The sequence below is a fragment of the Corvus cornix genome, chromosome 3 (genome assembly GCF_000738735.6).
Source record: "Corvus cornix cornix isolate S_Up_H32 chromosome 3, ASM73873v5, whole genome shotgun sequence".
NCBI lineage: Eukaryota > Metazoa > Chordata > Aves > Passeriformes > Corvidae > Corvus > Corvus cornix.
Genome location: NC_047056.1, coordinates 75,447,483 through 75,461,793, shown reverse-complemented (window position 1 = coordinate 75,461,793; position 14,311 = coordinate 75,447,483). Strand labels below are relative to the sequence as shown.

Here is a 14,311-nt window from a genome sequence, read left to right as displayed (position 1 = left end):
GTTTTATTTTGATAAATTGCTAAATAAGTACGGGTTTGAACTACAAATTTAATTATGGAAGATAGGACAAAGAACACAGCACTTAACAAAAACAATTACAGAAAGAGAAAATTAAAACAGAAATTTGACCTAGGTATGTCAGGTCTAAAGCTTGAAGTTTGAAGCAGCTAAGCTTTGATCCTGCAAAGGCATGCCCAGAGGCTTGGTTTAAGTCAGTAAAATCAAGGGGGCACTTTGCAATGCAAAAGAGCAAGCAGGTGCCTCCATCTTTCTAGTGCCAGAGCATAAATGTGCCAATAATCTAAAGCGTGCGTGAAAACCCTCAGTCTCACTGTTTAACAGTTTTTAGAGAAAGCAATGAAAATTATGTTAATCTGGCCTCCATATTGTTCTTGACTTGTATTTGCTAAAGATAAAATAAAAGACTAAGTCTGAAGAAAAAAAAGGAATATGGTACTAAAGAGAAGAAATATGATACTGAAGAGACAAGCACCTTCATGTTGTGCTTCCACACAAGAATTGCTCACAATATGGCTTTTGATTTTTTTTTTTTTTTTTGAACCATAGTCATTACACAGAAATTAATGCAAAAACTAATTTAAGTCAGGCAAGCCATTTACTCTTGCAAGCTTTGGATCACTGAGAAAAAATTAACAGCTCCACTTCCAAGAAAAGGAGCCTTTCATATTGTTAAGAACTTTGTTGAAGATAGGGCAATGGTTGTCACAGGGTTGATTCTGACCATGCTTAGTCTCTGCAGTGATTTATTTCCATCTGATCAATTCTCAGTAGCTTAATGGTAGCAGATAGTTTAGTAGATAAGACAAAACTTTTTCTCACTCAAGTCTGTGGGAAAATACACACTGGTGCTAGTGAAATTAGACTTTTTGGTTTTGGTTTGTAACTTTCTCTTAACTTCTGGCCCAAGTGTAAAGGGATAATCTTGGTTTATGAAGATAATGGGACTCGAGTGGTGTGACGACAAGGAGGTCCAAACCAACATTTTGTGCCTCTGCCGAACACTTTAGATGGTTAATTTGCAGCTTAACAGTTGAATATCATGAATACTTGTGAGTTTAAATCTATGAAGAGATTATCTATAAAATAACAGATTATCTATAAACTATAAACTAACAGATTAACTATAAACTAACAGAAGAGATTATCTATAACAAACTACATTTTTTTAAAAATGTATTTCATTATTTTATTTAAAACTAAGCATTCTGTCTTGGAAGGAGTTGGTAGACACAGAGAAAGATGTTTATAGGTGGGATTACAAACCTGAATCATAGGGATGTTTACTGTTAGTTCTTGTAACTGATGTCTTCATTATTTTGCAATTTTAAAAGTGAGTTGATAATTTTTAAAAAAAGTGGTTCATGTATTTATTTGATTTCCTTCACTATTCCTTTTCCCATCCTCTGTTACCAGATGAAAATGAAATACCAATGCAGTTCTTTGCCCAAAAGATTAGGGTACACTTCATTGTGGGTTTTTTGATGATTTGGTTTTTGTTTTAGTTGTGGATAGTCTCCCTTACCCATTAGATTCCTGTATTTAAATTTAGATTATTTTATAAGGCAATAACGCCTTCTTTGGTAGTGCAGTAGTGTCGGTAGGACAACTGCACAGGTTCTTTTTCATAGTGGTTGGATATTCTAATTCCTGTGCAGAGAAAAAAATACCATTTTTGCAATGCAACTATTTTGAGTAGATAAATGTTCAATTCCGCACTAGCTTTAACACTCTTTTGGTGGCATAAATCACTCCTATGTGAAGGACACACCAACAAAAGGACAAACATGAGCTGGTTAGAACTGCCCAATTGCAACATAAAGGGCATTTCACTTCAGAGAAAAATTCTATATAAATGCATTTAAATATTTTATAATTCTCTGGAAGAGAAGTCTTCTGCATATAAAATCTATGTCACATCACTTAATCTTCTTAAGTGGATGAGGGGGAAATGCAGCAAAAAGTCACTTATCTTGTGCTAGTTCTAATATTGCCTACTCATGTGTGTCAGTTTTAGGAATAATAACTGGAAAGAGTGAGCAAGGGATAACCCCGAGGCACATAGTTTACCCTAATACATACAGATGGAAATTCTAGGGCCTACAAAGGTCAGGCTTGTACTGTGTAGCACTGCAGAAATGCAGTAAAAATATGAAGTTGCTGTATATTCCCAAGACTTGTTCTCAAATTCTAAAATATTTTTACCCTAAATCTCAGCTTGTCTTCATTCTTTGTGTATTCTTTCCCTCTAAGGACTTGTCTAACCTTGGATACTTGCCAGCCTGCTAGTAAATAACCTGATCGTGTAATCCTTATTCAAACAAATCTGTTGTTGACTTTTATTAAGCCTGTTCTGCTCTCTCTCGTATTTACCTACACATAGCTACAGTGTCTCCAAAGGACACAGGATACAGACATATATGCTGGGGAAAATACAAGTCTTGATTTGGGAATTGATCATGAACTTTTCAATCAAGCAGAACTTCCAGAAGAATATCACTTTTTTTTTTTTTAATCTATTTGCCAAGCTACTATGTTATTGTCCCACATTACAGCTGTCTAAGGTAATGTTCCCTTTTTTTTAGATTGAGGTGCCAAAAATTTTAGTACTCATATGTAGGTGTGAGGAATCATGTGCATATGCCTTTTTCAAACCAAAAATAGGGCACTTGAATCCAAATTGCTTCAGTACAATATTCTCTAAATAACTACCCAAAGATGATCATTATCTTAAAATTATTCCTGTGAAATAGGAGTTTTTGCATGTGCTTAGCTCTTTACATATGAGTAACAGCTCAGTAGAATTACTGACATGCATGAATGTAAATGATTTTTATAGTTACTTTAGAAATTTAGTACAATAAGGAATTCCCACATCGTTAAAATATTCTGAATTTTGGAGAAACACAGAGTGATTCTAGATTAATACAAAATGTTTGGCTTGTATTGCAAATTATGTTAAAATCTATTTTGTATCTTGAAGTAGGTCAATTAAGGTAGTATAGTTAAACTGCCCCTTTTTTGAGCAGAATAGATTTATAACATAGCTAGTTGGATAAAAGCATAAGAAATAGTGCAAAAAAAATTATGTCATCAACTAACAGAAATGGCAAAAAGTCTCTTCTAGGGAAAAAAAACCACCAGGATCTGATTAGATTGCGACAATGAAAAAGAGGCAGAAATCTGACAAAGAAAAAACTCCAATTAAGATAACTCATGGATAACAAACACACAAAAAACCCCCATGAGATAAGCTGAATACCATTTCATCTATAAAGATAAAGTTATCTGATGTTTTAAAAGTAACAAAGAACTTGTGGTGGAAATGGCTTTCTCAAGCCTTTTGATGAACAAAGTGGATTGACTGTCAATCACCCTAACAATGCAGGCAGAGAAACTACTTGAGGTTGAAGCAGCAGATTTGTATTATAAAAAGACTAGACATTAGCTTTAATATTTTTTTAATTACTTTATTTTTTATATGAGCTGAATTTACAGTCAGAAAAAGGAGATAAAATGTTAAATAGTTATGAAACATTTTAGCTCTTAATAAAGACAATTATGTAGTATTTTGTACCTCTTTGTAATGGAACACCAGCAAATCCATTTTTCAATTATATTTAGACGCTTACTGGTATTTTTGTGTATATGTGAACCAAGAAAGAAATTATCAACAAGCAGCACTTTAATGTAGGAAGGGTTTCAGGTTTCAAGAGACTAGTTCCTTTCTAGAAAGTATCATGCTGCCTGATTCTCATGAGGACAACTTACCTAGTGTAAAGATCAATAACAAATAGGCTTTCTTGGATTAAGCTGGAGAAAGTTTAAAAAGGCTTGCAAGATTTGCAAAGTTCTTTCCAAAAGAGAAGAGGGCTTTCCCAGCAGATCAGTAGCAGCTAGGGACCTTGTCATTTTGAACCAAAGTAGCCCTGCTGGTTGTATACATGAATTGGCAGGTAAGGGAGAAAAGTGTGTACTAACCCAGACCGGAACTCTGGAAAATGCCACTTTTATTATTAAGTATCATATATTTTACTTTGTGTCCATAGCCATCCAAATACTTTATCTGTGCTCAAGGCTAAGGTTATGAGTAATTCTGCTTAGTTTAAGTGTGAACATTTAGAAGGTTCAAATGGAAAAAGTAATAATTTCCAAGTCTAAATTCAAGATAGCATCTAAGCTTCACAGGTGGCTGCTTCTGTTTTGAAGATGAGTGTTCTAAGGCAACTATAACTATTCTGACTCCTAGTGCTCCACTTGTCAGTAGCACAGTGCACTCCTCAGTGCAAACACTACCCTCGGTTCCAAGTGTGGAAGTTTTAGGCATTGCAGCATTAAACTGTAGCTGCCTGAACACTTTTCTAGTTCTTAAGACAAGTGACACTGAGCACTGTATTCTCCCATTCTCTAATTTCCTTTCACTAGAAAAAATGTACAAAAATTGCCACAAGATTTGGATTATAAGAAAAGGCATAATTCTACTATGCCAGAAAAGCCAGAAAAAAGTGGTCACTCTGCTGCCTGCATAAATGCATAGAAGGTGCATATGAGTTCAGAGCAGAGGAAATTGCTCCTAACACCTGTGCAGGATTTATTTCAAAAAGTGTTTAAGATGATTAATGTTAAACGTGAAGAGAGTGCTTGCAGAATGGAAAGATGATTTGTGAGTATTATCTGGGATGGAATCTTTCAGTTTGGGAAAGTATTGTAGTATGCCAGGGCAATCTTAGGGCTATTTTGCGCTTTGATATCATACTTGTAATTTAATGGAGAAAAGATAATGGAAAAATGGGTAAGGAAATTATTTAACTCAGGAGCAATGCAATTATTGAAACATAATTCATGCAAACAGCATCCCTGTAATTGGCCATACGTGCCTCCTGGCTTCTACTTGTAGAGTGTAAATGCATGTTATAGACCTCCCTCCTCACCTGTGCTTTAAGAGGACGTATCCTGTAGAAAAGGTCTCTTCTTTAAAAGGATCAAGGGGACAACACCTTAATTGTGGTAGCCACACTCAAAAGGGGAAAGAGAAGACGATGCTGGCCTCTGTGCCAGCCAGGACAGCATCCGCTCAGGGTCTAACATTTCAGAGGCTAAGTGTAGAGTTAGTTGTCTACTCAAAGAGCTAATAAATAATGCAATTTGATTTAAAGATTTCAGATCACTCAGGGCATTCAGCAAGCACCAAGAAAACAGAAATCAGTCTGGAGAGACTGAAGACCATTCTGGGAAATATTTGCTGTATAGAATGGTTGTAAAGTACACAGGAAAGAAATGGAATAAAATGAGGATCAGCAATAAGAACATTGACTTAGTGTGTGGACATAGGAATACTCTGTGTTTTTCTTAACCAGATATTCCATCCCTTCCCACCATTAGACTTGATTGCCATGAGGCAGTACTTGCAGATTGTTCAGACAATCCAAACATTATGAAAAACAGTGATGTCTTACCTTGCAAGAGAAAATTTTCAGTTCCTCCTTTTCCATTGCCTTTATCACCATGATAAGGCCACGTAGTTCCTTCAGATGAGCTTACACTGTGTTTTCTTTTATTGCTGCTAAAGCCCTCATCAGCTCCCTTAGGTTTTTAACCAGGCTCCAAACTGCACTCCTCTGCTCGTATAAAATACAGCTGCCAAAATAGCCATGTCTTGATATGCCAGTCCTGCTTCTGTTCTGAAGCTCTATCTCATTCTCCTGTTTCCTACTACATCAGAGTCAGCCTTTATGTTTTTGCCATTGTACTCACCTTGGAACACGTCCATCTTTATTCATTTAGCTGCTGTGGTAGCTTTCACCTTTCAAGTTCCCTCTAGGTTGCCCTTTAATGCTACAATAGTCTCCTCAAGTTGATCTTGCTATTAACAACTATGGAAAGAAAAGTAAAACAAGACCAAAAAAGAAAGAAAGCACTCTTGTATGAATTCACTAGCAAATAAGATGGCTGATACATATCTACTTTAAGCTTTCTAAAGCCATTGAGACCTGCATACTTAAATGCATGATCTTACTTCTGCTATTTTTGTCTTATCATTCTTGTCCTCCTTTGCTGGCATCATTTACTGTATCTTGGCTCAGGCAAAATATTTCTTGTGGCAAATTTTTCACCTGTAAGAGAATGTTCATAATACAAACTCAAATTTTTGTTTTGATGGATCCCTCCAGGAACTTGACATAAGATATGTTATTACTGTAATATTTTAGAAACTACAACAAAGTGTTACGTCAACCAGTTAAACTACATCTTTTTAAAGAAGTAGGTTCTGTGGTCATATAGTTTTGCAAAATATTTAAAAAGTTTGAGCCACCTGATGACCCAAATCAACTCAGTTGTGAGATAGTCTCCGTCCATCATCTATTACATAAGCAAGACATCACTCCTAACACAAAAGTGTAAAGCAAATTCCACTGAATAATAAAATGTATTGTATACAAAAGAAAGTACATCAGATTTTCAATTTGAGAAAAACTGACAATTTTTATGGTGATATATATCATAGATTAGAACCATCAGGAAATGACAACTTCCATTTGCAGTTTAACTTTACTATTTTCCACACGTTTTATAGCACAGCTACCATTTACATGTATTTAAGTATTTCTCAGATAATGTAATACACTCTAACATTATCTTTTCTATTCATAGTAGCTAACATTTTAAAAAAAAGTCTTTAAAACAACAGCAAGGAAAAAATTTAAAAGCTGAAAACCCAGTTTTGCAGATGCAAGAACCTTACATCTAATTATTCCATTTATGATCTCTAAGAGCATTGAGCTTGCTCACTCAGTCCCCAAGCTCACATTTGCAGAAGGAAATTCAAAAACAGCTGAACAAATGCATATGTTAAGCAACCTGACCTTGACTCTGTACTCTGTACATTATGGTAGTGATTTCTTTGTAAACTGTTGTTTCAGCTGAGTTAATGAGTACAATTCCTAGACAAGATCAGACTGAGAGCTCGGGAGAATGCAGGTGACTCAGAGCTAATGTGATATCAGATGGAGCAAAAAAAAGAACAAAGACACACACTCACTTTTGATTTCCCTGAGGGGGTAAACAGAAACACTGAAAAAAAAAGTCTATTGGAGGAGAGGGAGTGGGAAAAAATGCCTTTGGTAAGTGTAGGGAGTTAAAAGGTTTTGTGCTGCTATTCATTTTCAATATTTTGTGTAAGAAACTGCCCAGAGCATCCAGGAGAACCTCTCACTGGGAAATCTCACTGTAGCAAGTAGCTGCTAATTCCTTTTTAAATTAGTATGTATTCCTGAAGTACAACTTTGGCCTTTTAAGCACACACCTAATGAATGCTTTAAGCCAAATGTTCTTCAGCTGCTTGAAGGTAAGGGTGTGCAGCATGGTGGTTATCCCCTGCAGCTGTACTCCAAAGCTTGCTGTGTGTTTGGCGCAGGCCTAGCTGTATCCTTAGCACACCAGACAGTCTTAATGCAAGCCACAACACTCAGTTGAAATCTTTGCCCTACACACCAGCAAGCTGGGAATATTCAAAAGGCTTTGACCCAGCTTTGAAGGAGAATTTGGCATACTCCAGAGAAAACCAGAGGCTAATCAAGAGGCATTTTACTGAGAAAGTCAATGACAGTGAACTAAGAGAAATCTTTTAGTGTATGAACCAGATAAAAATCAAATTATTTTTTCACATTTAAAAAGCAATAAACTCTTGTCTTTAAGTCTGAAAATACCTAAACTACAACTGAAATATTTAATGGGTTTGAAATAGCTAGGAGAGGGGGGAAAAGGCTATGAGTACTAAATAAGAAACCTCATGTTTTGCATGTTTGGTTGTTTATCTTTGAGGTCAGACTGGAGGGGTGTGACAAACACATGGGAAATTTGGACAGAAGGAATGCAAAAAAGAATCAACATATTGTGCCTTTTTGATATTCTAATTGCATTTCTTCCTTCTGTTTCTTCAAATCACATCTGACACTTATATAGTTAGATTAATCTGATAGATTGCAAATGTATTCCAGGGTTGTAAATGTATTTGACACATTAAAAATATAATCATATTGGTTTAAAATATCTGCATCTTTTCCTTCTAAGGGCATTGCAAATCTTTTTACCTGTAAGTTATAAATAGTGGGGAGATTTAGTTTGCACTCCTACTTTGCTCAAAACATTATTTAACATACTTACTACATGGTTCAGATCTGTCATTTTCACTTGTCATGCCCAATGGCTGGGATGTCCATAGCTGTCATTCAATAATATGAAATTGTACTTTTTGCATCCCTGTATTATTTTCTGTGAATTTAAGACCAGTCATACTGACAAATGTTCAATTCTTTTCAAGCCTAATAGAAGACATTATGATTCTGTCCTGAAAAGACTGCTTTCCTTCATCACACTAAAATTTATTTATAGTTCTGCAAGTTACTAATGCCATTTTCTAAAACTTATTTATAGTTACGCAAGTTACTAATGCCATTTTAAATTACAAAGATTAAATTATCATTTAAAATAGTAAACAAATAAGTAAATAACTAAACAGCAATCTTTTTTCCATATTTTCTAATTATTTTACTGTGTTATTTTCTTGACCACAATGCTTTCATAAACCATTTTTGGATCTGTATTTATTGTGGACAGATTTTATTTTCTGTTGGGTTTTTTCTGTTTGTTTGATTCATTTTGTGTTTGTAATGGCATGACAGAGCTTATATCCTGGGCTGGTGCTCGTAGTTTTCAAATAAAAAGCTTTTCCCAGTCTGCAACATCCTAGGTAGTGACACTGCCCTTGAGATCTTTGTTTTGAAAGAAGGTAGAGAAGACATATACAGACAAGAGTTCTATATACACTGTACAGCACCCTGTTTATAACAGTCCAGGATCTATAGTTCAACTTAGCCTACAGACAAGGTATAGAATGTTTCTGATGTCATTGCCTTTTACACAACTGTTCATGAGAATAGATCTATGCAAATTCCACAGAGCAGGAATAAATGTAGATAGGAAAGTATTCTAATCCCCTGGCTTTTTTATTTTGTTACATATTTCGTGTGAAAGCATTAGAATTTTCTCCACACAAGATAAAATGTTTTTTTATAACCAGAAAGGATACGTGCACCCTCTCCTAGTTTATGCTGACAAATAAATCAGGTGGGAAGTTCCACTTGCTCATCTGCATCAGATATTTAATGAAGTTGAAGACCTTTGTCAGTACACCCCAATCCAAAGTAATAATTCACGAAGTAAGGCCAATAATGATAAGAAAATATTTTCATTTAAAAGAGCAATAACCTCTTTCTATTGAACTATGTAGGAAAGTTTTAAAGATATTTGTTTGCAATTACTTGTTGATTCAAAATAGCAGTAATTGTTCATCACAAATATTACTCTGTAATTTCTCTGAACAGTTTATCAACATCAATTTGCATTTGGCACATATACAGCCTTTTTCTTGTAACTACCGCTTGATATGGTAACTACTTTGCTTAATATTCTGTCTGGGGTACCCAGATTCAGTAGCTGTGTAGGCCAGACCTGTGCTTCAGGAACCTGCAAAACTAATTTCTCTGTTGCCCACAAATGCATTCACCAGCTCGATCAGAAGCAGAAATTTGTGGGGTTTTTCCATTCTCCAGGACCTGCATGCTAAGCCTGCAGACAATAAGTTCTGTGCTGATTTGGAGGGTTTTAAACTATTAAATTTTGGTAAATATATTTTATCTGGAAGATACTCTTTAGTCATCCTTCTGTGGAACTGGCAGGTACAGGCAATGGGGGTAGACTTGAACATCATTGCTCTCCACTGCTTCTGAGAGTAATTTGGGCATTAATTACATTTAAGAGACATGAGAAGGACTTTACATTTGTTGCTTAATACATTTCAGTCAGGGTAGTTATTGGATACAGAGCTATAAAAAGTAAAGATTTTTGTATGATAAAATAGCTGGGCAAAAATATCAGTGCTTGGTAATAGCAAAAGAATATTAATCATTCATCATACTCTGCAATTCTATCTGTATTCTCCTGGAAGATATAAATACTAAACAATTAAGGCCCACAACCTCTCAGCAAGTTGAGTCTCATTTCCACTTTATAGAAAACTACAGGCCACAATAATTAAATACTTTGGCTAAGGCCACAGAGTAAGTCTGCTGAAGATGTGCAAATAGATTCAAACTCTGCTGATTCCCATTTTGGTTTTTTAACCGAAGAACAGGTTTTTTTCTGCAACATTTCTCTCACTCATTATACATCTCTTGCATAGTTTAAATTAGCAGCATCATTAAGAAGCGAAGTTAATTACCTTCTCTCCTTTTTAAAACTGTTTGCTGATTTCTATATTGAATGGATTCAAGCAGGTTTTCTCATGCGTTTATAATGGTAAAATATCTAAACACAAATCTGAAAATAATCATGCTGCTTCTCCATGTTTTCATGGTATAAACAGCCAATAACACCCACAGCAACCTTATTAAGACAAAGATTAGCAAATATAGGGGTTTAATTGGTTTCTGTTTTCAAACACATCAGAGCCCTAAAAGACTAGCATTTACACTCTCCTTCTTTATTTCTTCTTTATAGAAAACCTGTTGTTATGAAAATTAATTCACTGTTTGAACCAACAAAACTTCTCATTTTTCTAGTGAAATGGGAGGGTAGTTTTTCACAGTATGTTATCAACCAATTTCTAAACTCTCATTTTCAAAAGCAAGTACAAGGCATAGAAAGGGCAAAATTTGAAGGTAGGAATGTTAATTGCTTAATATAATACCCAGAAACTTTAGTAAATTCCCCCTGGTGTATTATTTGAATTTTTAGGTTCTGACATAAAAGTAAAACATTTGACCTATGGGCACTTATGCAAATATTTCATATAGAGCCTAGAAAGTCAAACTCTCATTGAAGAGGACTTACACAACTACTTCATGTTCTTAAGTTCAAATGTTTAGGCACCTGTGGGACATTCTACCCTCTCAGCTTCCGTGTAGGCTTTCTGTCTCTAGAGACCTCTTCATCCAAATTGTCAGTGAAGTCTTGAGCATAAAAGTCCACTTATTGGCTTCTTGGCTCTGAGGAAACCACAGACCTTTCTACTGTGACTGAGCCACCAAAAGCCCAGGGACATCTCATTACCCTCCTAGGATTGTCAAAACAAAATGTGTTTTCCCTACAGTATGTCTAACCCCCTCATAATTTTTGGAGCATGACCGAACTTCACATAAGTCAGCATGGAGAGGGGGAGGAAGGATATCTAATTGACATGTAGCTGACTTATGATGTCACAAGACATCCTTAAAATGTGTTTTGTTTCATTTTAAAACAGATATTTACCCCTTCTGCAGTCTGTCACATGAAGCTGCTGTATTCTAGGATGCATCACAGATGGAAGATCTTGTCTCCACAACAACAATGTTCTGGTGAGAATCACATTCTGTTACAGTAGTCAAGTATTTAAGTCTCACCTGTGATGCACAAAGACCTTAATTTCTGAATTCCTGCTTACAGCTTAGTTGTTAGGTTTCTTCCCTGGAAGATAAAAGCCCAAATCAAACACAGAAGGTATTTGGATTTGATTCTCCTATTTTGTAGAACGGCATTTAAGATATGCTCCTTACATTCCCCACCTGCCAATCCAGAAAGAACTGACCCTACTTCATCCACTTGCCTCCAAAAGAGGATTAATAACTCTATATCCCTAGAGGAAATAAGAAATAAGCATCTAGTCTCCCTACAAGACAGTTATTTCGTGAATTACTTACTGAGTAGTCTCTCTCCTCTAATATGAAAGTAGATTATACAACCAACTTACAAAATATGCCTAAATTTTGGAAGATTGAAGTCCCAATATAAAATGTCTAGGTTGGTTTTGAAAACAGTGATGGATTTCTAATGCATATGGATGTCAGGTGCTTTTAAAAACTGTAGCCTTAGTCCTTCCACAAATAGGATGCTAGTGCATTTCACCAAGCTTACTGTTTTGATGTGGGACTTTGTAGAATTCTGCAACACATAGCTAGAGCTGAAATTACACTTGTTCTCAAAACCATTAGTATGTACTAAACAAGGAATTTAATGTGGCCATCATCATTAGACTCACATAGTAAGAGTTAACAAATCTTTTCGGCGTAAAAGAGTTAATTTCATTAAGACTCTTTATATTTAATAAATTGCTAGTCAAAAATTAAGTGATTTATTTATATTCCATGTAAAACAGTTATAAAATACTATGCAAAACATCGTTATAAAATACTGTGTAAGAAGCTTTAAAAAGCTAATTTTATATATGTCTTTGCAGAGAAATGGAAGCACTTGCTGACCCTTAATATTTAATCTTCTCATTGTCACAACATCTTTTTTTTAACTTTTTTTTTAGCTCCCACAGAGAAGAGATTCTGAAAGAAAATAGAAATGAGTATTCATTTATCCTTATTATCCTTATAACTAAGTTTATAAAACAATATTGTGAGCTTACTATGAGCATATTAAAGTTATGATACAGAAAAAAATAATTACCTGTGATCACTGCTATAACTCATTTGTCATTAAAAAGATAGCTCTGAATTGGAAAATGTGTTTTGGGGGAATAATTTGAAGTAGCTGACAGAAGAAAACTGAAAAAGGAATTTGGGGTAACTTTTGCCTCAGAGATAGTGGGGTCCACCACAACCAAAAACTTTTATACCTTTAAACATTTAAATCTTCTCAAAAATAACATTTGTTAATGAATTTTAATAGCAACATGCTACAATGGCATAACTACACTGATAGTGCAGTAAGAAGTTACCATGGGACAGAACTCCATAAATACATTTTTTCTTTTTTCTAACATGTAACTGCTGCAGTCTACTTCTTCTTATTGATTTCTTTGGGTTTAGATCCATGCCAGCTAAAAAAGCATTTGAAATATCTCTGAAAGTAATGAATAGATGAACAGAGAATGCTAATTCTACTTTACTACTAAGTCTTTAAACATACAGTATACAAAGGGAGAGAAAATATAAAAATAATACCTGTACTGCACATCAGCTTGGGGCATATTTGCCTAGTCTGCTTTTCCTCTGTGCCCGTCAGTTTTATCCTTCTTCATATCATCTTGAGACTAAAAACTGCTTTGTCCAGGCTTTGAAGTCATACTAGAATAGAAATTGCATTTTCTCAACTTAAAAAACTTGGTGTCAATAAAAGAAAGTGCATGACAATCTTTCAAACAGGAAAGCCTTTACACACAAGACCCATGTAGTATTATTATTACCTGTACATGCCTCCTGTGAGCAAAGTTCTGACCCCATTGCCCTTTTGTGCAAAGTAATAGAAGTGCCAATGAATTGTGATTCATAAGGACTGTTACAATATCTATGCTGTATAAGATCTTTGCTGCATAGTGGATCTGGCCACACTCAAGAAGTGAGCCAGCTCTGCCCTGTGTTGTTTTTCAGGGCATCAGTGCAGTCAGCCCACCCAAAGCCATGCTGAAATGTTGGGTACATCAGCTCAGGTAAATTACAGCTGGTGCTCACATGGTATCTGAACTAAAATGATTTATTTTGGTCTTACTTGGAAAGCAAACACATTGCAGCTATAATCAGGGGATCCGGATTTGCAGAGATGCAAATCAGAGTTTCTTCTGCAATTACTATAACTCCTTTGTGCACTTGACATGACACTGAGATTAGGAGGTAATCTGATAGATCACTTTTTGATTTTTGCTTTTCCAGTCTGCTGAATCTCATCTGTGCTGATTTGCAAGCCCAAAGGTGTCACAGATCACAATTACTCACTTAACAGAGGTTTCAGTCAGTACAAGAGAAACAGTTACACAATATTAGTTACATGATAATTTCTGTGCTTACTTTCAGAATGCTGTACAAAGAAGGTGAGTCTCTTTAACTCCATTTTATGTTTGAGGAAACTAAATCAAGGCATAAGATCTGACTTGCCAGCGTCCCCCATCAGTTCTTTCAACATTCAAGCAGACCAGGTAAAATGTCATCAACACTCAAACTTATAATAGGATACTCTCATTTCTAATTTCTGTCAGAAGTGCCATCACAGCTTCTCTTTTATGGTAGCCTAAAGTACAGTTGTATATGTAAAAGAATTAAATGATATTTTAAAAGCATAAAGAAGTTTACACTGAAATAAACCTCTCGATTTTGGTGTAGAGGGAGATTTTATTTATGTAACAAATATTACATTTACAGCAAAATTTAATACAGACCAGTCATTATGCTTCCCTGTTTTCTTAAAAAAACAGGTTTGTTTACAGGTAATGTAAACATATATATACTATATATATATACTATATATACTATAACAG

General features: G+C 35.1%; 1 protein-coding gene across 5 annotated transcripts in view; it reads left to right on the top strand.

Annotated features, from left to right (window-relative positions):
• FUT9 (fucosyltransferase 9) overlaps positions 1-14,311 on the top strand; it is a 103,539-nt gene that overhangs the window by 61,876 nt on the left and 27,352 nt on the right. For 2 of the 5 annotated variants that reach the window (XM_010403911.4, XM_039569600.1), the window contains exon 2: positions 11,318-11,411. The exons of 2 other annotated variants lie outside the window; for them this stretch is intronic. In XM_010403911.4, the coding sequence (XP_010402213.1) occupies positions 11,345-11,411 (67 nt within the window). In that variant the 5' untranslated portion in view covers positions 11,318-11,344. Of the gene's footprint in view, positions 1-11,317; positions 11,412-13,850; positions 13,973-14,311 lie in introns of those variants that run through there. One more of the 5 variants, XM_039569601.1, reaches the window with a different exon arrangement.